This window comes from Aedes aegypti, chromosome 3 (genome assembly GCF_002204515.2).
Source record: "Aedes aegypti strain LVP_AGWG chromosome 3, AaegL5.0 Primary Assembly, whole genome shotgun sequence".
Classification (NCBI taxonomy): domain Eukaryota; kingdom Metazoa; phylum Arthropoda; class Insecta; order Diptera; family Culicidae; genus Aedes; species Aedes aegypti.
Genome location: NC_035109.1, coordinates 111,639,302 through 111,654,242, shown reverse-complemented (window position 1 = coordinate 111,654,242; position 14,941 = coordinate 111,639,302). Strand labels below are relative to the sequence as shown.

General features: G+C 43.1%; 1 protein-coding gene across 1 annotated transcript; it reads left to right on the top strand.

Annotated features, from left to right (window-relative positions):
* The first annotated feature begins 417 nt into the window (after positions 1-417).
* On the top strand, positions 418-10,209 carry LOC5576780 (probable cytochrome P450 313a1). The gene is made up of 2 exons (XM_021849509.1): positions 418-1,001; positions 9,136-10,209. Exons 1-2 carry the CDS (start codon positions 419-421, stop codon positions 9,477-9,479), a joined length of 927 nt encoding a protein of 308 aa, XP_021705201.1. The 5' UTR covers position 418; the 3' UTR covers positions 9,480-10,209.
* The last annotated feature ends 4,732 nt before the right edge of the window (positions 10,210-14,941 follow it).

Below are 14,941 nucleotides of genomic sequence, written 5' to 3'. Positions count from 1 at the left end.
GGTGGTCCTCAATTCCCCGGACTGTCTTCAGAAAATGCATCAATATTCGTTCTTTTGGGTTCCACGAACGTTGCTGTGTGCACCCGGTAATGGAAATTCCCAGAATGTGACGAAAGCAAAAGTATTAACATGAAAGTTCATATTTCAGTGCACATGTGGAAAGGTCAACGAAAAGCTTTAAACCCCGCATTTTCATCAGCTATTATTGGTAAAATCGTTCCGGTGTTCAACAAAAAATGTGAAAAATTGATGCACATTCTTGATCAATACGTTGGAAAGCAGCAAAAAGACTGTACTGTGGATATTTTGAAATGTACTTTGGATCAAATTTATGGTAAGAAAACTGTTAAGTTATTTGAAAAAAGTTGAACATAATGATTTTTTCTTTATAGAGACTTCTTTTGAATGCGAATTCAATATGCAGTTGTCACCGGATGGAGAAAAAACACTCGATATATTCGAAAATTTCATGAAACTCGCTTCCGAGCGTATTTGCACTATATGGAAGTATCCAGATCTCATATACCAGTGGACCAAAGCGTACAAAAAGCAACTGTCTTGTATAGATACTTATTACGACACAATATTGGAGAAAGTAGCACGTCATATAGACATAGACAAAAGAATCAATGAGGTGAATGAAGCTGATAATTCTACAAAAAAACATAACTTCATTCACTGCCTTTCGAAGTATTTGCGTTCACAAGGACCAATCCCCAGAGAAGACGTTTTGGCCCATTTCTGTCTCATTGTTTTCGCCGGTAATGAATCCACAGCTAAAACGGTCAGTACCGCTATGCTTATGCTCGCAATGCATCCAGAGATACAAGAACGATGCTATCAGGAAATTAATACCGTTTGCCCTGGCGAAAACCAATATATATCCGCTGGAGATGCTGCGAACTTAACGTACCTTGAAATGGTGATCAAAGAAACACTGCGACTGTTACCCGTGGTTCCTGTGTTGGGGCGAACAGCAACCAGTGACGTCAAACTGAACGGTTAGTAATTCTTAAGGGGAAACATGTCGGAATCCAAACATGGCTGTCAAAATGGCTTGACACAATTGCAAAAGAACTAACTAATACTGCAGAAACGAATGTACGAAGTCGATCTTATTATTTGAAGTTTTCTGCTGCCTTCGAAGTTTTGGTACATTACACAACTTGTTCAATGTAAACAAAATTCTGTCTTCAGATGCTGAAAATACAGACCCATACAAGCAAAACCCAATTTGGGTTCTCAAGCTGAAAAACAAGTTCTACTGAATACTAAACTAAGGTATTGTATACCAGATAATTTCCAATACGTTTAACCTGAATGAGGTATGAATAAGCTAAAAAAAATTTGAGTAAAAATTAATTTGAGGTAAAATACCTCAAATAATTTCTCATGCATATTCTACAAACACCAAACTTATAATTAGATCAGGTATTGTAATACCTAAATAATACATGATGAATTTTCATATAGAAGTGAATTTTTTCAATAGTAGTTTAATACCTCCAGCAGTCCTCAATAACTATCAAATACTCAAATGAAGTTTTTTTTAATTGTTTTTTTTTCAATACCATTATTGTAATTGTTATTGCTAATTATTTGTTTCTCATCGGGTTTTGATAGATTGGTTCAAAATTCGAAGCTTCAAATGGCTATATCTCCTAAACTATTGGGAATTTCTCAGTGCAACCTCCGAACGAAGTGTTTTCGATACAAAACACACAAATGTTGTGAACATGACGTGGCAGTATTCTCCTTTTATTCGTAGTGCTTTTTCACCTATTTTGGTCATAATTAATAAACAATACATACTTCGGCATAACTGAGTAGTGTTGGATCCGTTGAATCTGTTGCATGTTCCTTTGTGGACGAGCGACGGAATCCGGATCCATCGTGTCCGGTTCGCGTTGCGCCGAAGAAAAAACGAAGTGTGCCGGTGAAAAACAAAAAAAACGCGTCAGTAGAGTTTGATACGTTGAACCTGTTGTATGCTCCTGTCGAGCGAGCAACGAAATCAGTATCGTGTCCAGTTTGCGTAGTAACCGTACTATCAGTGTCGGTCATTCGTGTATATGCTCACGTATTCATTTCGAATTAAGGTACAGTGGGGTAAGTGGATACAGAAAAATCAATAGTCAACTTCATTGTTATGTACAGCTGACATGAAAAATGTAATTCAAACTTTTTTCTGTGGATAACAAATGAGGGACTAATATTCTTCAAATCGTCATTTATTTCGATTTTTCTGATTGTTGTGTATTGAGTATGAGAGACTTGAAAATTTGCGCCAAATGATCCACTTGCCCCACCATGGTGGGGTAAGTGGATCACCAATAACAAACATCTGTTCTCAAAACAAATGTGGTGTAATTATGTATAGTACGAATGCTATTACTCACGTTCTTATTATTAGTGCTAGTAATGTTACATTTCAATACTTTGAAATTAAAAATTATCTTTATTTAACCAAAATATATGTATATACACATTGTATACATTAGTTCACACTAATTCGAACAAAAAAAAATTTGGAGCTAGAATAATTTGAAGAAAATTCATACATTTATACACATAAGTTATATAGAAGTATTGTAAGATAATTCCTAATGATGTTTTATAAAAACACTCGTAGTTTAAAAATATTAGCTACATTTACTTTTGAATAACAAACTGAAATCCTTTTATTCTATTTATGAATATATTTGTATCATCTGTCTAGAACAATTTATATGCTCAAATAAGGTACGATTATATGCTTTCGAGTGGAAAATTTGTATATTTTGCTCTTCTACAACCTAGCTTAGATAAACCTCGAAAAGTTTCGTGTAAATTTTGAAATTATTATTACACATATTTTTCATTGTGATTCATTCAATCAGAGCTGAAATGCTCACCACGTGTCGAAAAAACTAATAGTATTCGACTTTAGACAGAGATACAGTGGATTTTTGATTGATGGAAAACAATTTTCAAATTAATTAATTTTTGCAGCAAACAAGTTTGCTTGTGTTGGTGTACGTGTAGTACCAGTTTTGAAATAGTATCAGTGTGGGCGTATGAATATAACGTAAAACGAAGCAATGGTGCGAAAACATTAAACATATTCAAGTATTTATGCCTAATATTGACGAATGATCCACTTACCCCACTGATACACTTCCCCCACTGTACCTTATATATTTGTCGTTTACCAAAACGAATCCTTTCCCATATCCAAACTCCCAGTGTTTTCTTGTGGAAGTGCAGAGGACTCCTCGGCTTCTGTAAAGCAAGTAACACGTCAACATTTCCCTCCCATTCCCAAATTGACCTGCATTCGGACGCAGCCGGCGCCGGTATTGTTTATTATAATAATGAGAGCACCAGTACTTACACATTGAGGATGCTACTGATCCCGAGTAGTGTCTGTTGGTTCCCTGTGTAAGTACAGCTGTTCTTGCAATAACGGAGTAGCAACTGCGGGCGGTCAATCATGCTCATGCTCATGCTATATACATACTTCGGCATAACTGTTGTACGCTTTTTGGATAGGGTGGTTCATAAACTGTTTTACGCGTCTCGGATAGGGTGGTGTAAACCAAATTTCCACAACAGTTCTTTCGTTGTGTGACAGCTTGAAACTAAATGCCTTTGTCGGAGTAAAAGTCCACGACACACGAATCGCCGTATGGCCATCAGACATGCTCTAGTCGTCAGGATTTGAGCAATCTCAAGGTGGACAACCCTCGTCATCATACACGTGAAGAGGGCGATGAAACGTTTCTCCGTTCTGCGGCCGACAGCCACTGTCACCGGCCCACAGTAGTCCACACCGATATGGCTGAATGGCGGTAGGTTCGGCGTGACACGCGATTTCGACAGTGGGGTCATCCTGGGGTTCATCGGGCGACACTTCTGCACCTTACCCCAGAAGCATGCCTTCCCAATTTTCTTCATCTCCGTTCTCGAGCGCGCGATGCCGAACCGCTACTGGGTCTCGTTAACGGCAGTTTCCACGTTCCCGTGGGCTACTCGCTGGTGGTAGTACTCTAGCAGCTTGTTCGTCACAGAATGCTGCTTCGGTAGATTTATCGGGAAACACATCTCGAAAGGTAACGACGACCCTCGCGCCACTCTGCCTTCCATCCGCAACACTTTATCGTCGTCCAGGAATAGCTTGAAGCTGTACAAGGTGCTGGACTTCTCCAGCTGGTCACGTCTCCAGCTGTTAGTTCTTTTCAGCGTCCAAATTTCGTCTTCGAAGTAGTCGGATTGAGCCGACCTCCATAGAAACCCTCCGCTTTTCCGTACTCCGCACGCTTCAGTGGTGCTATAGTTGAGCGAACTTCCTTCTCCATCACCTTCTTCCTCTAGCAGTTGGATGCAAACCGATAGGCGCATGCTACCGTCCTTACTAGGACCTTCCACTTCGAGAACCGCAGCAGACTCACTATCAGTTCGGTAACGCAAATATCGTGTAACTGCAGACTCGCTCGAACTTCTTTGGGGACATTCGCTGTGATGGGCTCTTGCTCTGGAAAATTCTCCTCCGGTTGGTAGAGGAACTTTGCGGCACGGAATCGCGGCCCGTCGGAACGGAAGGTATTCCCTTTCTCCTACTTGGTCAACACATCAGCCTTAGCTCTAAGCGGAGGATTGATAGGTGATCTAGCGGAACCAACTTTGACCTAGACATCACGATCACAACGGTCCACTTGTCGTCTCGATGCGGACGTATGCTGCTGCACTGTACGCGTCCTGGCTTGCGTCGACGAAAACATGGAGCTGAAGTCTGCTGTAGTCTAAAGTACGCCCTTCCTGTAAGAAATAACGGGGAATGCAAACGCCTTAGACCTCTGGAAATCTTCTGACCCAGTTGTTCCGCTTCTCTACTCAATCTTCGTCGATCAGCTGGTCCCACTCGCAAAACTGGTCCCGCCGTAAAACGTGAAGACGGACAGTAAGCCAAGCGGGTCGAAAAAGATCATTACGCAGCTTATCACGATCCTTTTCGTCGGCAGTTGCTAGCCGGAGAGGAGTGGCTCCAGATCGTCTCTCAACTCAGTGGAGAACCCAAGTCTCCACAAGCCCACTAATTCGCCTTTTTGGCCCATAGGGCTGTCTAATATATGGTTTGTCAGCTGTATTATAGCACTATATTGGCACCCAAGGCGAATTGAAGTGCTATTTGGTTACCGTTTTGACTCATATTCCGAACACTTACGGCCAACAGAGACTTCAAATGCATCTCATTGGCATAAATTGTCTGATATTTGTGTAAATTTTAATTTCTTCGCAAAGTCTTACTGTTAGCTATTGAGTGTACTGATAATAATGTTGATTTAATTAGTTTAAGTATTGTTTTCACGTTAAAGTTTGGAACAACATTTTGATTCAAATGGCGAACACTTTATTCATTCTGTCTCATATTCCGAACACCTTGATTCAAATTCCGAATAGCATGAATAAAATCAAATGAATAATTTCGCAAATAAATTTATCGGAGCTTGTCTTACTGGTCTCAAACTAGAGAATCATCACTACTCCCGCGATATAGATTTTAATGGAGACGTTAAAATTGAATTGCAATTGACTGTCGTTTCCTTGTTATTTGGTGACATATTTCAGCGAAACATTTCAACCAAATCGCCATACAAAACCGAGTGTTCGGAATATGAGTCTGTTCGGAATTTGAGACTAAATGGTACTTGGGAACGAAAACTCATCGCTTGCCGGGCTCCACACGATCACCAATACGCGCTCATTGCCGAACTCTTTCGCAGAACCGACGCACTGATCCGTTTTCCGTTATTTTATCTCTATCAGGAACTCTTCGGAGTTGGAGACCCAGTTGCGGAGCTCGAAGTCGCCGTTAACGTGGACGTGCCGAACTTCGTTCGCTAGAACCAATGCTTGATCGATCGTATCTGCCGTAGTAGTAGTGCCGTATCTATCGAAGAAGTCATCGACGATTGCCTTTGCTGCCTCAAGAGTTTTCTGGCAATCCCCTTCGCATTCAAGTTCTTCGCGTATTATGCGAAGCTTGGCGAACTCGTGGATCCCAACTTTGCCGCGTCCATCGCGTATACTTCCGGCTTCTCTGAAGATTCGTTCTGCGCTCGCTTGTCTGGTTATCGGATCCGCAGCTGGTTGTACATCTACTTGATATCTACACCGAATCCAACTGCTCGTTCTATGAACTTGCCGATCACCACCAGTAGGGCAGTTAGCATATCCAGACTTAGCAGCTTGGAGTTCAGCAACACGCCTTTTACTTCTGCTCTGGCATCCCACACCAGGCAGAACTTCTTCTTTCTTGAATTATAGATGATGTTCAGCGGTACATACCACACCTTGCTGCAGTCGAATGTAATCACCTCCGACGGTGTTGCTTTGTGTACGTACCCTTTCATCAAATACTCGGCGATCATCGAGCGGACTTTGGTGTAGAGATCTGGATCCTTCCTCAGACGACTCTCCAGACACTTCAAACGCTTGACCGCCATCGGTTAGCTATCGGGTAACTCCGGGTCGTCGCCTTTCCAAAGCAGTCCCGTTTCGAATCGATCGCCAAACCACTTCATCGTCTCCTTAAATATCTTTTTCACTCTTTTATCCTCTTCCGGCTCGGCTGCAAAATAACGGAAATGCCGGACTTTTCTAGCGAATATTGGCTCTTCAGCAAGTCGTAAAGATCTTGATTTGTCACCGTGCTGCATGTGTGGTGCCCGATGATTCCTTCTTCTACATTTTCACCGCCGATCGGTCCACACACCGTCCATGCAAGCTTGGACCTGACCACTATGGGCTCTTCAGGGTGGCCTATCAGATGATGTCTCATCTAGAACCGCGATCGTGTCTAAGGAGAACTTTCCGCAGTGGAGTGTGACGAGCATGACGAAGAGTCTTTGGCTAGATCGCATGGATATTGCAGTTCGCAGCTGATCTTTCTGAATGAAGAAGTGGGTTGTGGCGCTCCTTGCAGCCGTCTATGTTGCAACGAAAATTCAGCTTGTAGCCTGCCCCACCCACCATGCTCACGCAAGCACAATTGGCACAGCCTTCACTTGCGAAACGCTTCCCAACGTTCAGCGAGCTGGAACCGTTTGAACTTCTTGCAGTTCTGAATCCGGTGGTTCACTTTGCCACAAATCCTGCACAGCATCCTTTGCTTCACCGGTGGACTTGAACTTCGGTCTTCGGCCGTATCGTGTGCGTGCACATAGCCTTTTTTCGCTCTGCTTCAGAAATTCCCCTTCTTCGACGGTAGCTCAGCAAACCGTGATGCTTCGCCGTACAGTGACAGTATCCTCAGGGTCACCAGTTTACTCTTTCTCCTGTACCGCACTTGAATGGGTGCGGCCAGTAGGCAGCTGCTCGGTAAACTCCTGGATTGGCATCGGATTCAACAAATGTGGAGTTGGCCCGGTAGCTTCCAGGTGATCGGCGAGCTGATGAACTAATACTCCGAAGCAGATGAAGCTTGCCAACCGATCTGATTTTGCTTCTCTACGCCTTTGACAAGATCTTCCTCCTCCTCGGAGCTCACTTCCTCGTCGAGACTTACTTATTCACAGCTGTCATCTTCTCCAGATGATTTCTTCTTCGGAAATCTCTTCACTTTTCAATTCGCTAACTTCTAGCAGCATCTGCATCGTCTTATCGTGCTTCTTCTTGTCCTTCTTGAAAATCTTCTGATGTCCGAAAGGCGTTTAATCCATTTAATCGTGACCGATCAGGAAACTTTTCAGCAGACTTGATGGACCTCGAATTCCAAATGACTTCTTCGCGACCTTCTGGGTGACTTTCAGCGTCGAATGCTTGCGATAGGCTCCTCTAGAATCACTTGGACTCACTTTTGCCGGATCTGCTTTTCCCGGCTATGTTTTTCCTGACTTTTATTTCTCGAACATTTTTCCTGGCTTCGCTTTATCCGATTTCATCGTCCTCAGCGACCGCTACTTTGAACCCTCCGCTTCGTTGCCTCCTAATGCAGCTTCCAACTCCTATTCAGCATTCGTTGGCGTTCTACTCCGCTTCAACTGCAACTATCTCTGTCCTCCTTTCAGCAAGCTTCTTCTGGTGCGCCTGTTCTTCGGCTATCTTCTTTTTCGTTTACGCCTTTCAGAACTCCAGTTCCATCTCTCGTTTCTCCTTATTGAGCTGTTTGCGCATTTCGTTCAGTTCCTGCTGCATCTCAAGTCGCTTCCGGTGTAAGAACTTCTCTTTGTTCATCTTCTGCTTCTGATTCATCTTCCCCGCTTCGAGTTTCTTCAACTCCTCTTGCATTTCCGATGCACCGCGCTGATGCTGTGTACGAAGAGCGAGGGTTTCCCACCTGTTTGTGTACAAAATACAACAAGGCGAACAACTAAGTCAAGCGTGTGCTAGAATAAGGGCGTAAGTCGCATGATCGATTTCTCTTCATCGATCCTCTCTTTTGTGAATAAAGGTGGCAAGATGCATGTTTGTTTTCATGTTTTCACTTCCAGTCGCTTGGCAGCGATGCAATCTTCCGTCATGAGATGAAAAAATGTTAACAAACTTGCATCTTGTCACCTTTATGTACAGAAGAGAGGATCAATGAAGAGAAATCGATCATGTTACTTACGCTCTTATTCCAGCACACGCTCGAAGTGTTAATATGACCAAAACAAGAAAAAAGATCGTTTATAGTTTATCATCACGTTCAGCACAGTTGCTTGTGTTGGTTGGAAGCACATATGTGGAAGACAATTACGCTAAAATATGAACAGTTTATGAATCATGACAAAAAAAAAAATCATTAAAAATTGCCATTTTTCGGAGTTTTTGCACGAAAACACTACGAAAAAAATGAGAATACTGCCTCGATATGTTTACAAAATATGAGCCTTTTGGTTTAAAAAATTTTTTGAGCGGAGATTACATTGAGGGTCTTTCAAAAGTTCATGAGCTATGACCGTTTTAAGGAAAAATCTAGCTAAAAAATAAAAAGAGCATAACTTTAAAGTTAAAACTACTCTTTCATAGCCTAAATAGGGTTTGTTTGTTGAGCGTCAAAATTATGTCTACATTTTGTGTGTTGCACTGTGTTAAAGAATTTGGATTCCTAGTTGTTCCACCTTAATACTTTCAATTGGAGAAAAATAAAATTAACACCGCTTATCGTTTCAGATCGACATACAATTCCGGCCAACACAGGAATCGTCATAGGAACGTTCCAAATCCATCGTGACCCGAAAATCTGGGGACCTAACGCCGAACGATTTGATCCGGACAATTTCCTACCGGAGAATGTTGCCAAACGACATCCATACTCGTTTATACCGTTCAGTGCAGGCCCGCGGAACTGTCTGGGAGTCCGATACGCTTGGTATTCCATGAAAATTCTTCTAGCTTACATTGTGCGGCAATACAGGCTGAGCACTACTCTCAAATTGGATCAAGTGAAAGTGGCTTACGGAGTGCTATTGGCATTGAAGGATGGATATCCAGTGTCGCTAGAGAAGAGGAAATGATTGTTCAACCACTATCTGATGGATCGAAAGAAAGTTTTTATGAGTTTTACAATAGGGTTTCGATCTACTTTGTCGAAAGTGCTAATTCCCGTCGTATCGGCTGAGAGAAAAAAAAACTTTTACGCATCAATATGTCCGTGATGCCCGCATAAACTATGCTGCACTGTGAGAAATTGTCGTGCAGTTATTCGGTCGAAACGAATTAAAGTAAGATAGGGTAAGAGAATGCAGAAAAATCAATAGGTTATTATGCTAAGTTCAGACTACAGAGTTGCATCATGATACAAGCGGGTTTCGTGATATTTGGCCAATATCATGTTTCTGGAACGTGGTAGAGACAGAGTAAAATTTCATATTCGCTGTGAATTTTATTGAGGTCCACTGCGAACCTCCTGGCCGTTTACAAACTGTGGCCACCCACATAAAGGAAAAATGTTGCGGCATTTAATAAGCCCAGCTCGATGGCGGATGCAGAGTGATAGTTCCGAAAAATTATACCAATGGTTGTTGATAATTCATCCAGGAATCGCTATATCATCACTTTCAAATAATTTCCGGAAATCATATATGAATTTTCAGATGAACAACCAGAAAATAGTTGAATAATATTTCCGTTGCGACTACGGAGGATTTCGCTAAGGAATCCTGTGGGAATCATTCCTGATATTTCTTTTTCTCCAAAGGTGAACCAACATATTTTTTCCAGCAATTCTTCATAAAGTTATAAAAGTTTTTTTTCTCATTCCGACAGAATTTTACAAAAAATCCTGTCAAAAATTTCTCGCAAAATTACTCTAGGGATTCCTCAAGGTTCTTTTCAGAAATTTTTCAGAGAATTATTCAATAACTTACTCTGAAGACTCCTTCCGAAATTCCTCCAGCAATACCTACAAACAATATCAAAAGATTTCAATGAAAATTCCTTCATGAATTCATCCGTAATGCCTCAAGGAGAATTGGTTCAAGAATTCCTCCGGGAATTTCGCCAGGATTTCCTCCAGTGATTTAAGTTCGTCTTGTGATTCTTTTGGAAAAGAATTTTCATCTGAAAATCGATCCGAAATTTTATCCTGGGATTCCTCCCTAAAATCTTTCGAACATTTTTCGGGGACAAATTCCGGGAATTCCCCGGATTTTTTTTTTTCGAAAACTTTCTTAAAAGGTCCTCCATTAATTTTTTCGGAAATTATTCCCGGAACTTTCAAGATATTAACCAGGAAGCATTCTTATAATTTCTCTAGGAATTGCTCCGAGAATTTCTTCAGGAACTCCTGTGGGGATTTTTCCAAGTACTACTCCAGGATTTATCATCTTAAAATTGCTCCGAGAATTAATCAGCGATGCCTTCAGGGAACATCACTTTGATTTGTTATGGGAGTTATTGCAGAAAATTTATCAGAAAAATTAATCAAGGAATCATTAAAAAACTTTAGAAATTTTCCCTAGGATTACTCCGGAATGCCCCAAGTAACTACATGCTCCGGTGATTTCTCTAAGTATTTCTCTCAGAAATCTTCCACGATTTCTGTGAATTTCTCCAGAAACTCCTATGGTAATACCCTTATGATTTACTCAGTAAACCATTTTAGTGAATTTCAGGGCATGAATTTCTAACTTCTCTGTCTAGAGACTTACTCCAGAGGCTCTTTGAGGAAATATTCCCAAATTCATCCAGGAATAGGTAATAACGCTGAAAGAAGTCCAGAAAGAATTTCTATAGGAACCTTCCTGTAGAAATTCAGAACGTTCAGAAGAATTTCTAGAAAGAATGCTGGATGAACTTCCGGAGGAAATCGTAGAGAAGCTTCCCAAGGGATTTCACGAGATACTTCTGGTATAACTCCTAGAAGAGCTACCATAGGAATTTTAGGAGAACTTCTGGAGGAATTCCTACAGAAGCATCCGAATGAATTCCAGGATAAACTTTCAGAACTATCATAAGAACATGTAGTGGACCTTCTGGAGGAACTCCTAGTGAAACTTTTGAGGCTACTCCTGGGAAACTTGAGGGTGAACTTCCAGAGGAGTTCTTAAGGAAACTTGCGGACAAACCTTCAGAAGATATCCGCTTCCCGAGAAGCTTCTACGAAAATTTCCGGATGAATTTTTTGTTAAATTCAGAGGAATTTTCGAAGAAACTTCTACAATAACTTTCGGAGATATTTCTAAGGGAACTTCAAGAGGAGCTTCTAGAGGAAGGAAGAATATCCAGAATTAACTTCTAGAGGAACAACTAGTGGAACTTCCGGAGTGACTCCTGGTGAAATTTGCTGAGGAACTATTAAGAAAACTTGCGGAAAAACTTTTAGAAGAACTTCCGGAGGAGCTTCTTCTCGAATTTCCAAAATATACCGTAAATAAACTTCCAAAAGAAACGTTTGGAAGAACTTGTACAGGAACTTCTGGAAGAAATCATCGAGAAACTTCAAGAAGAACTCTGAGAAAAAACTACTGTAAGATCTACCAGGAGAAATTCCACAAGAGCTCCTAGTGCAACCTCCGGAGAAACTTTCAGGGAAGCTTTTACAGGAGCTTCTGGAGGAACTCATAGAGGAGGTTTCAGAGGAACGTTCGGAAGAACTCCTAGTGGTGTTTTTGGAGAAAATCTTGGTGGAACTTCTGGAAGTAGTCTTAGGGGAACTTGTAGAGGAACTCCTAATGGAATTTCTGGAGAAACTCCTAGTTCCGGAGTAACTTATGGCAAAATTTGTAGAAGAACTTCTTGGGGAGGAACATTTAGGGGAATTTGCGGAGGAACTTCTTGTAGAACTGCAGAAGTGGAACAACTTCTGGAGGAACGTCCAGAGGAAACTCTGCAATACTTTCTGAAGGAACTCCTATTGGAAATTTCGGAAGTACTCCTACATGAACTTTCGGAGGAACTCCTACAGGAACTTTCGGAAGAACTCCTGCAAGAACTTTCGGAGGAACTCCTACTGGAACTTCCAGAGGAACTTCTACAGGAACTTCTGGAGAAACTCCTACAAGAACTTCCGGAGGAACTTCTACAGGAGCTTTCGGAGAAATTTCTACAGGAACTTCCGGAGGAACTCCTATAGGAACTTCCAAAGGAACTTAAAGGAAAACACGTGTGGTTGCAACGGTATGTCGTCCAATGGGCTTCCTCCGGGTTGCTATTGAAGCTGCTGATTGCGTTGACCGCGAATGATACGTCTGGTCGTGTACATTGTGCAAGGAACTGTAGCCCACCAACAAGCTCCGGAACGGTACCTTTGACATCCTTTCAGCTTCATCGGACGATTTCGGGACATTTCCTTCGTCAACTTCTGGCTTCTGATCGCAATGCCTCTGCGTACGTTTGCGGTTCGCCGCCGTGAGATACCTGAGACGGGGAATTGATTTGAGGGACGGCACTGAAGCTCAATTGAAAATCGTTGTACTTGCCTGGGATATGGCGCTCCCTGCCACTGCGCCTGACCACACATTGTGGATCCTCTTGTTGTGAAGGGAGCGCAGATTCTGTTGGTTCTGGCAGCTCCGTGTCACTGGCTGGTTCTGGTAACTCCTCGTCATCGGATTCGTTCGCATCATCGTCGTTACCTGGCTCGGATTCCAGATTGACTTCTGCCGCTGTCATCCGAAATTGCAGCCTATCTGGTTCGGGAACTACAGATCGCTCTTCGTCGCTGTTCTCATTCAGGAAGACAACATCACGGCTCACGAACACCTTTTTGGTCTTCGGATTGTAGATTCGGTACCTTTTGGATCCTGCAGCATACCCAACGAAAACACCATCCTCGGATTTTGGGTCCCATTTCTTCCACCGCACTTTTGGTATGTGCGTCATCACTCTAGTACTGAACACGTGCAAATTGGACAGGTCCGGCTTCGTTCCGAAAAACCGCTCTTCTGGTGTACTTGCAGGCCCTTCGTTGGTGACCGGTTGATCAAGTAGCAGGCTGTTCCAACCGCTTCCGCCCAGAACGATTTATCCAATCCAGCATCAAACAGAAGACACCGGGCACGCTCCACGATGGTCCGGTTCATGCGTTCGGCCAGACCATTTTGCTCGGGATTATACGGCACGCTGGTTTCATGGTGGATTCCACATTGCCTTAAGTAACGCTTCATCTCTTTGTTGACGTACTCCGTCCCGTTGTCACTTCTCAAACGCTTGACTCGCTTACCAGTTTGGCTTTCCACATACGCCAAGAAATCCTTGAAGCACTCTAGCACTTCCGTCTTCTCTTGAATGAAGTAGATGAAGCATTTCCTACTGGAATCATTGATAAAGGTGAGAAAGTATTTGGAAAGGTGGAAGCTTTGGATGTCGTTTCCATGGGACCGCACAAATCACTGTGGACGACTTCCAACACATTTGCTGCTCTGGCCCCTTTGAACTTGAAAGGCTACGTTGATGTTTCCCTTCCAAGTACGGAATGCATGCCGGTAATTCTCCATCGCCAAATTGCACACCATGGACCATACCACGGAGCCGCTTCAAGCTGTGCGCATTCAAGTGCCCCATACGACGGGGCCATAATCCGATGTCTTCCTTCGGCGCGGTCATGCATGAAACATTTCTTCATTCACTCTGGCGAAGCCGATAAAGTCCACCTTGTTGCTCTCCAACAGCCACCACATGGCCGCTGCGGTCGATGACTTTACACACGTCGTTGGTGAATACCATACGATGACCACGGCTGCAAATCTTATGCACTGACAGCAAATTCATGGCCAGGTCGGGGATGCACAGTACCTCCGAAACGTCAAGTATTTCAGGTGCTCCGCCTACGTCTGCTTTGATCGTTACGTTGCCCTTGGCAACTACGGGCGTCTCCATGCTGTTTGCTACCACGACACTATCACTCACCTCTTTTGCTTCTTTCAGGATCGCCTTTTCCCGTGCTGCACCATGAATGCCGTGTGCCTATCGAACTTCTTCGACGTCTGCTGGCTTCCTCTACGTTGTCCTTTCGGCTCTGACTTGGCTTCTCGCTGGCACTCGGAGGCATAATGACCAGGTTGGTTGCACCGGAAACACCTCAGATGGGATTTATCCGTTTTGGAAGGCTTCGATTTCCCTTTTGGCTAGCCATAGAACGCCCGTCCCGAAACGCTTCCTGTAGAGTCGTCGGGCCATTTCACGTCCTGGAGAATCTTCGCTCTGATCGTGTCCGCTCGCATCTGGATTCCTGATGCTTCCAGGCCCATAATCATGGGCTCGCATTGTTTCGGCAGACCCATCAGCAAGATGCTTGACATCCATCGATCGTTCACCTCGAAGCCAATCTGCGCTAGTTTGTGCCTGGTGGACATCAACTGGTACACATAGTCTTCCACCGTGGCACAATCAACTAGCTTTACTCCGGTCAACTGCCGAAGTAGTCCAAACTCCCGGATGTATCCACTGTCTTGGAATGCTGCCTTTAAGCTGTCCCGTGCTTCCTTAGCCGTCGTTGCATTCTGGACAAGGCTGTAGTTCGTCGGATCGATGCTCA

Coding starts and splice junctions, on each gene's coding strand:
- LOC5576780 (XM_021849509.1), top strand. CDS start 419: ATGCAGTTGTCACCGGATGGAGAAAAAACACTCGATATATTCGAAAAT. Junction 1,002..9,135: donor CAGTGACGTCAAACTGAACG/GTTAGTAATTCT, acceptor TTATCGTTTCAG/ATCGACATACAATTCCGGCC.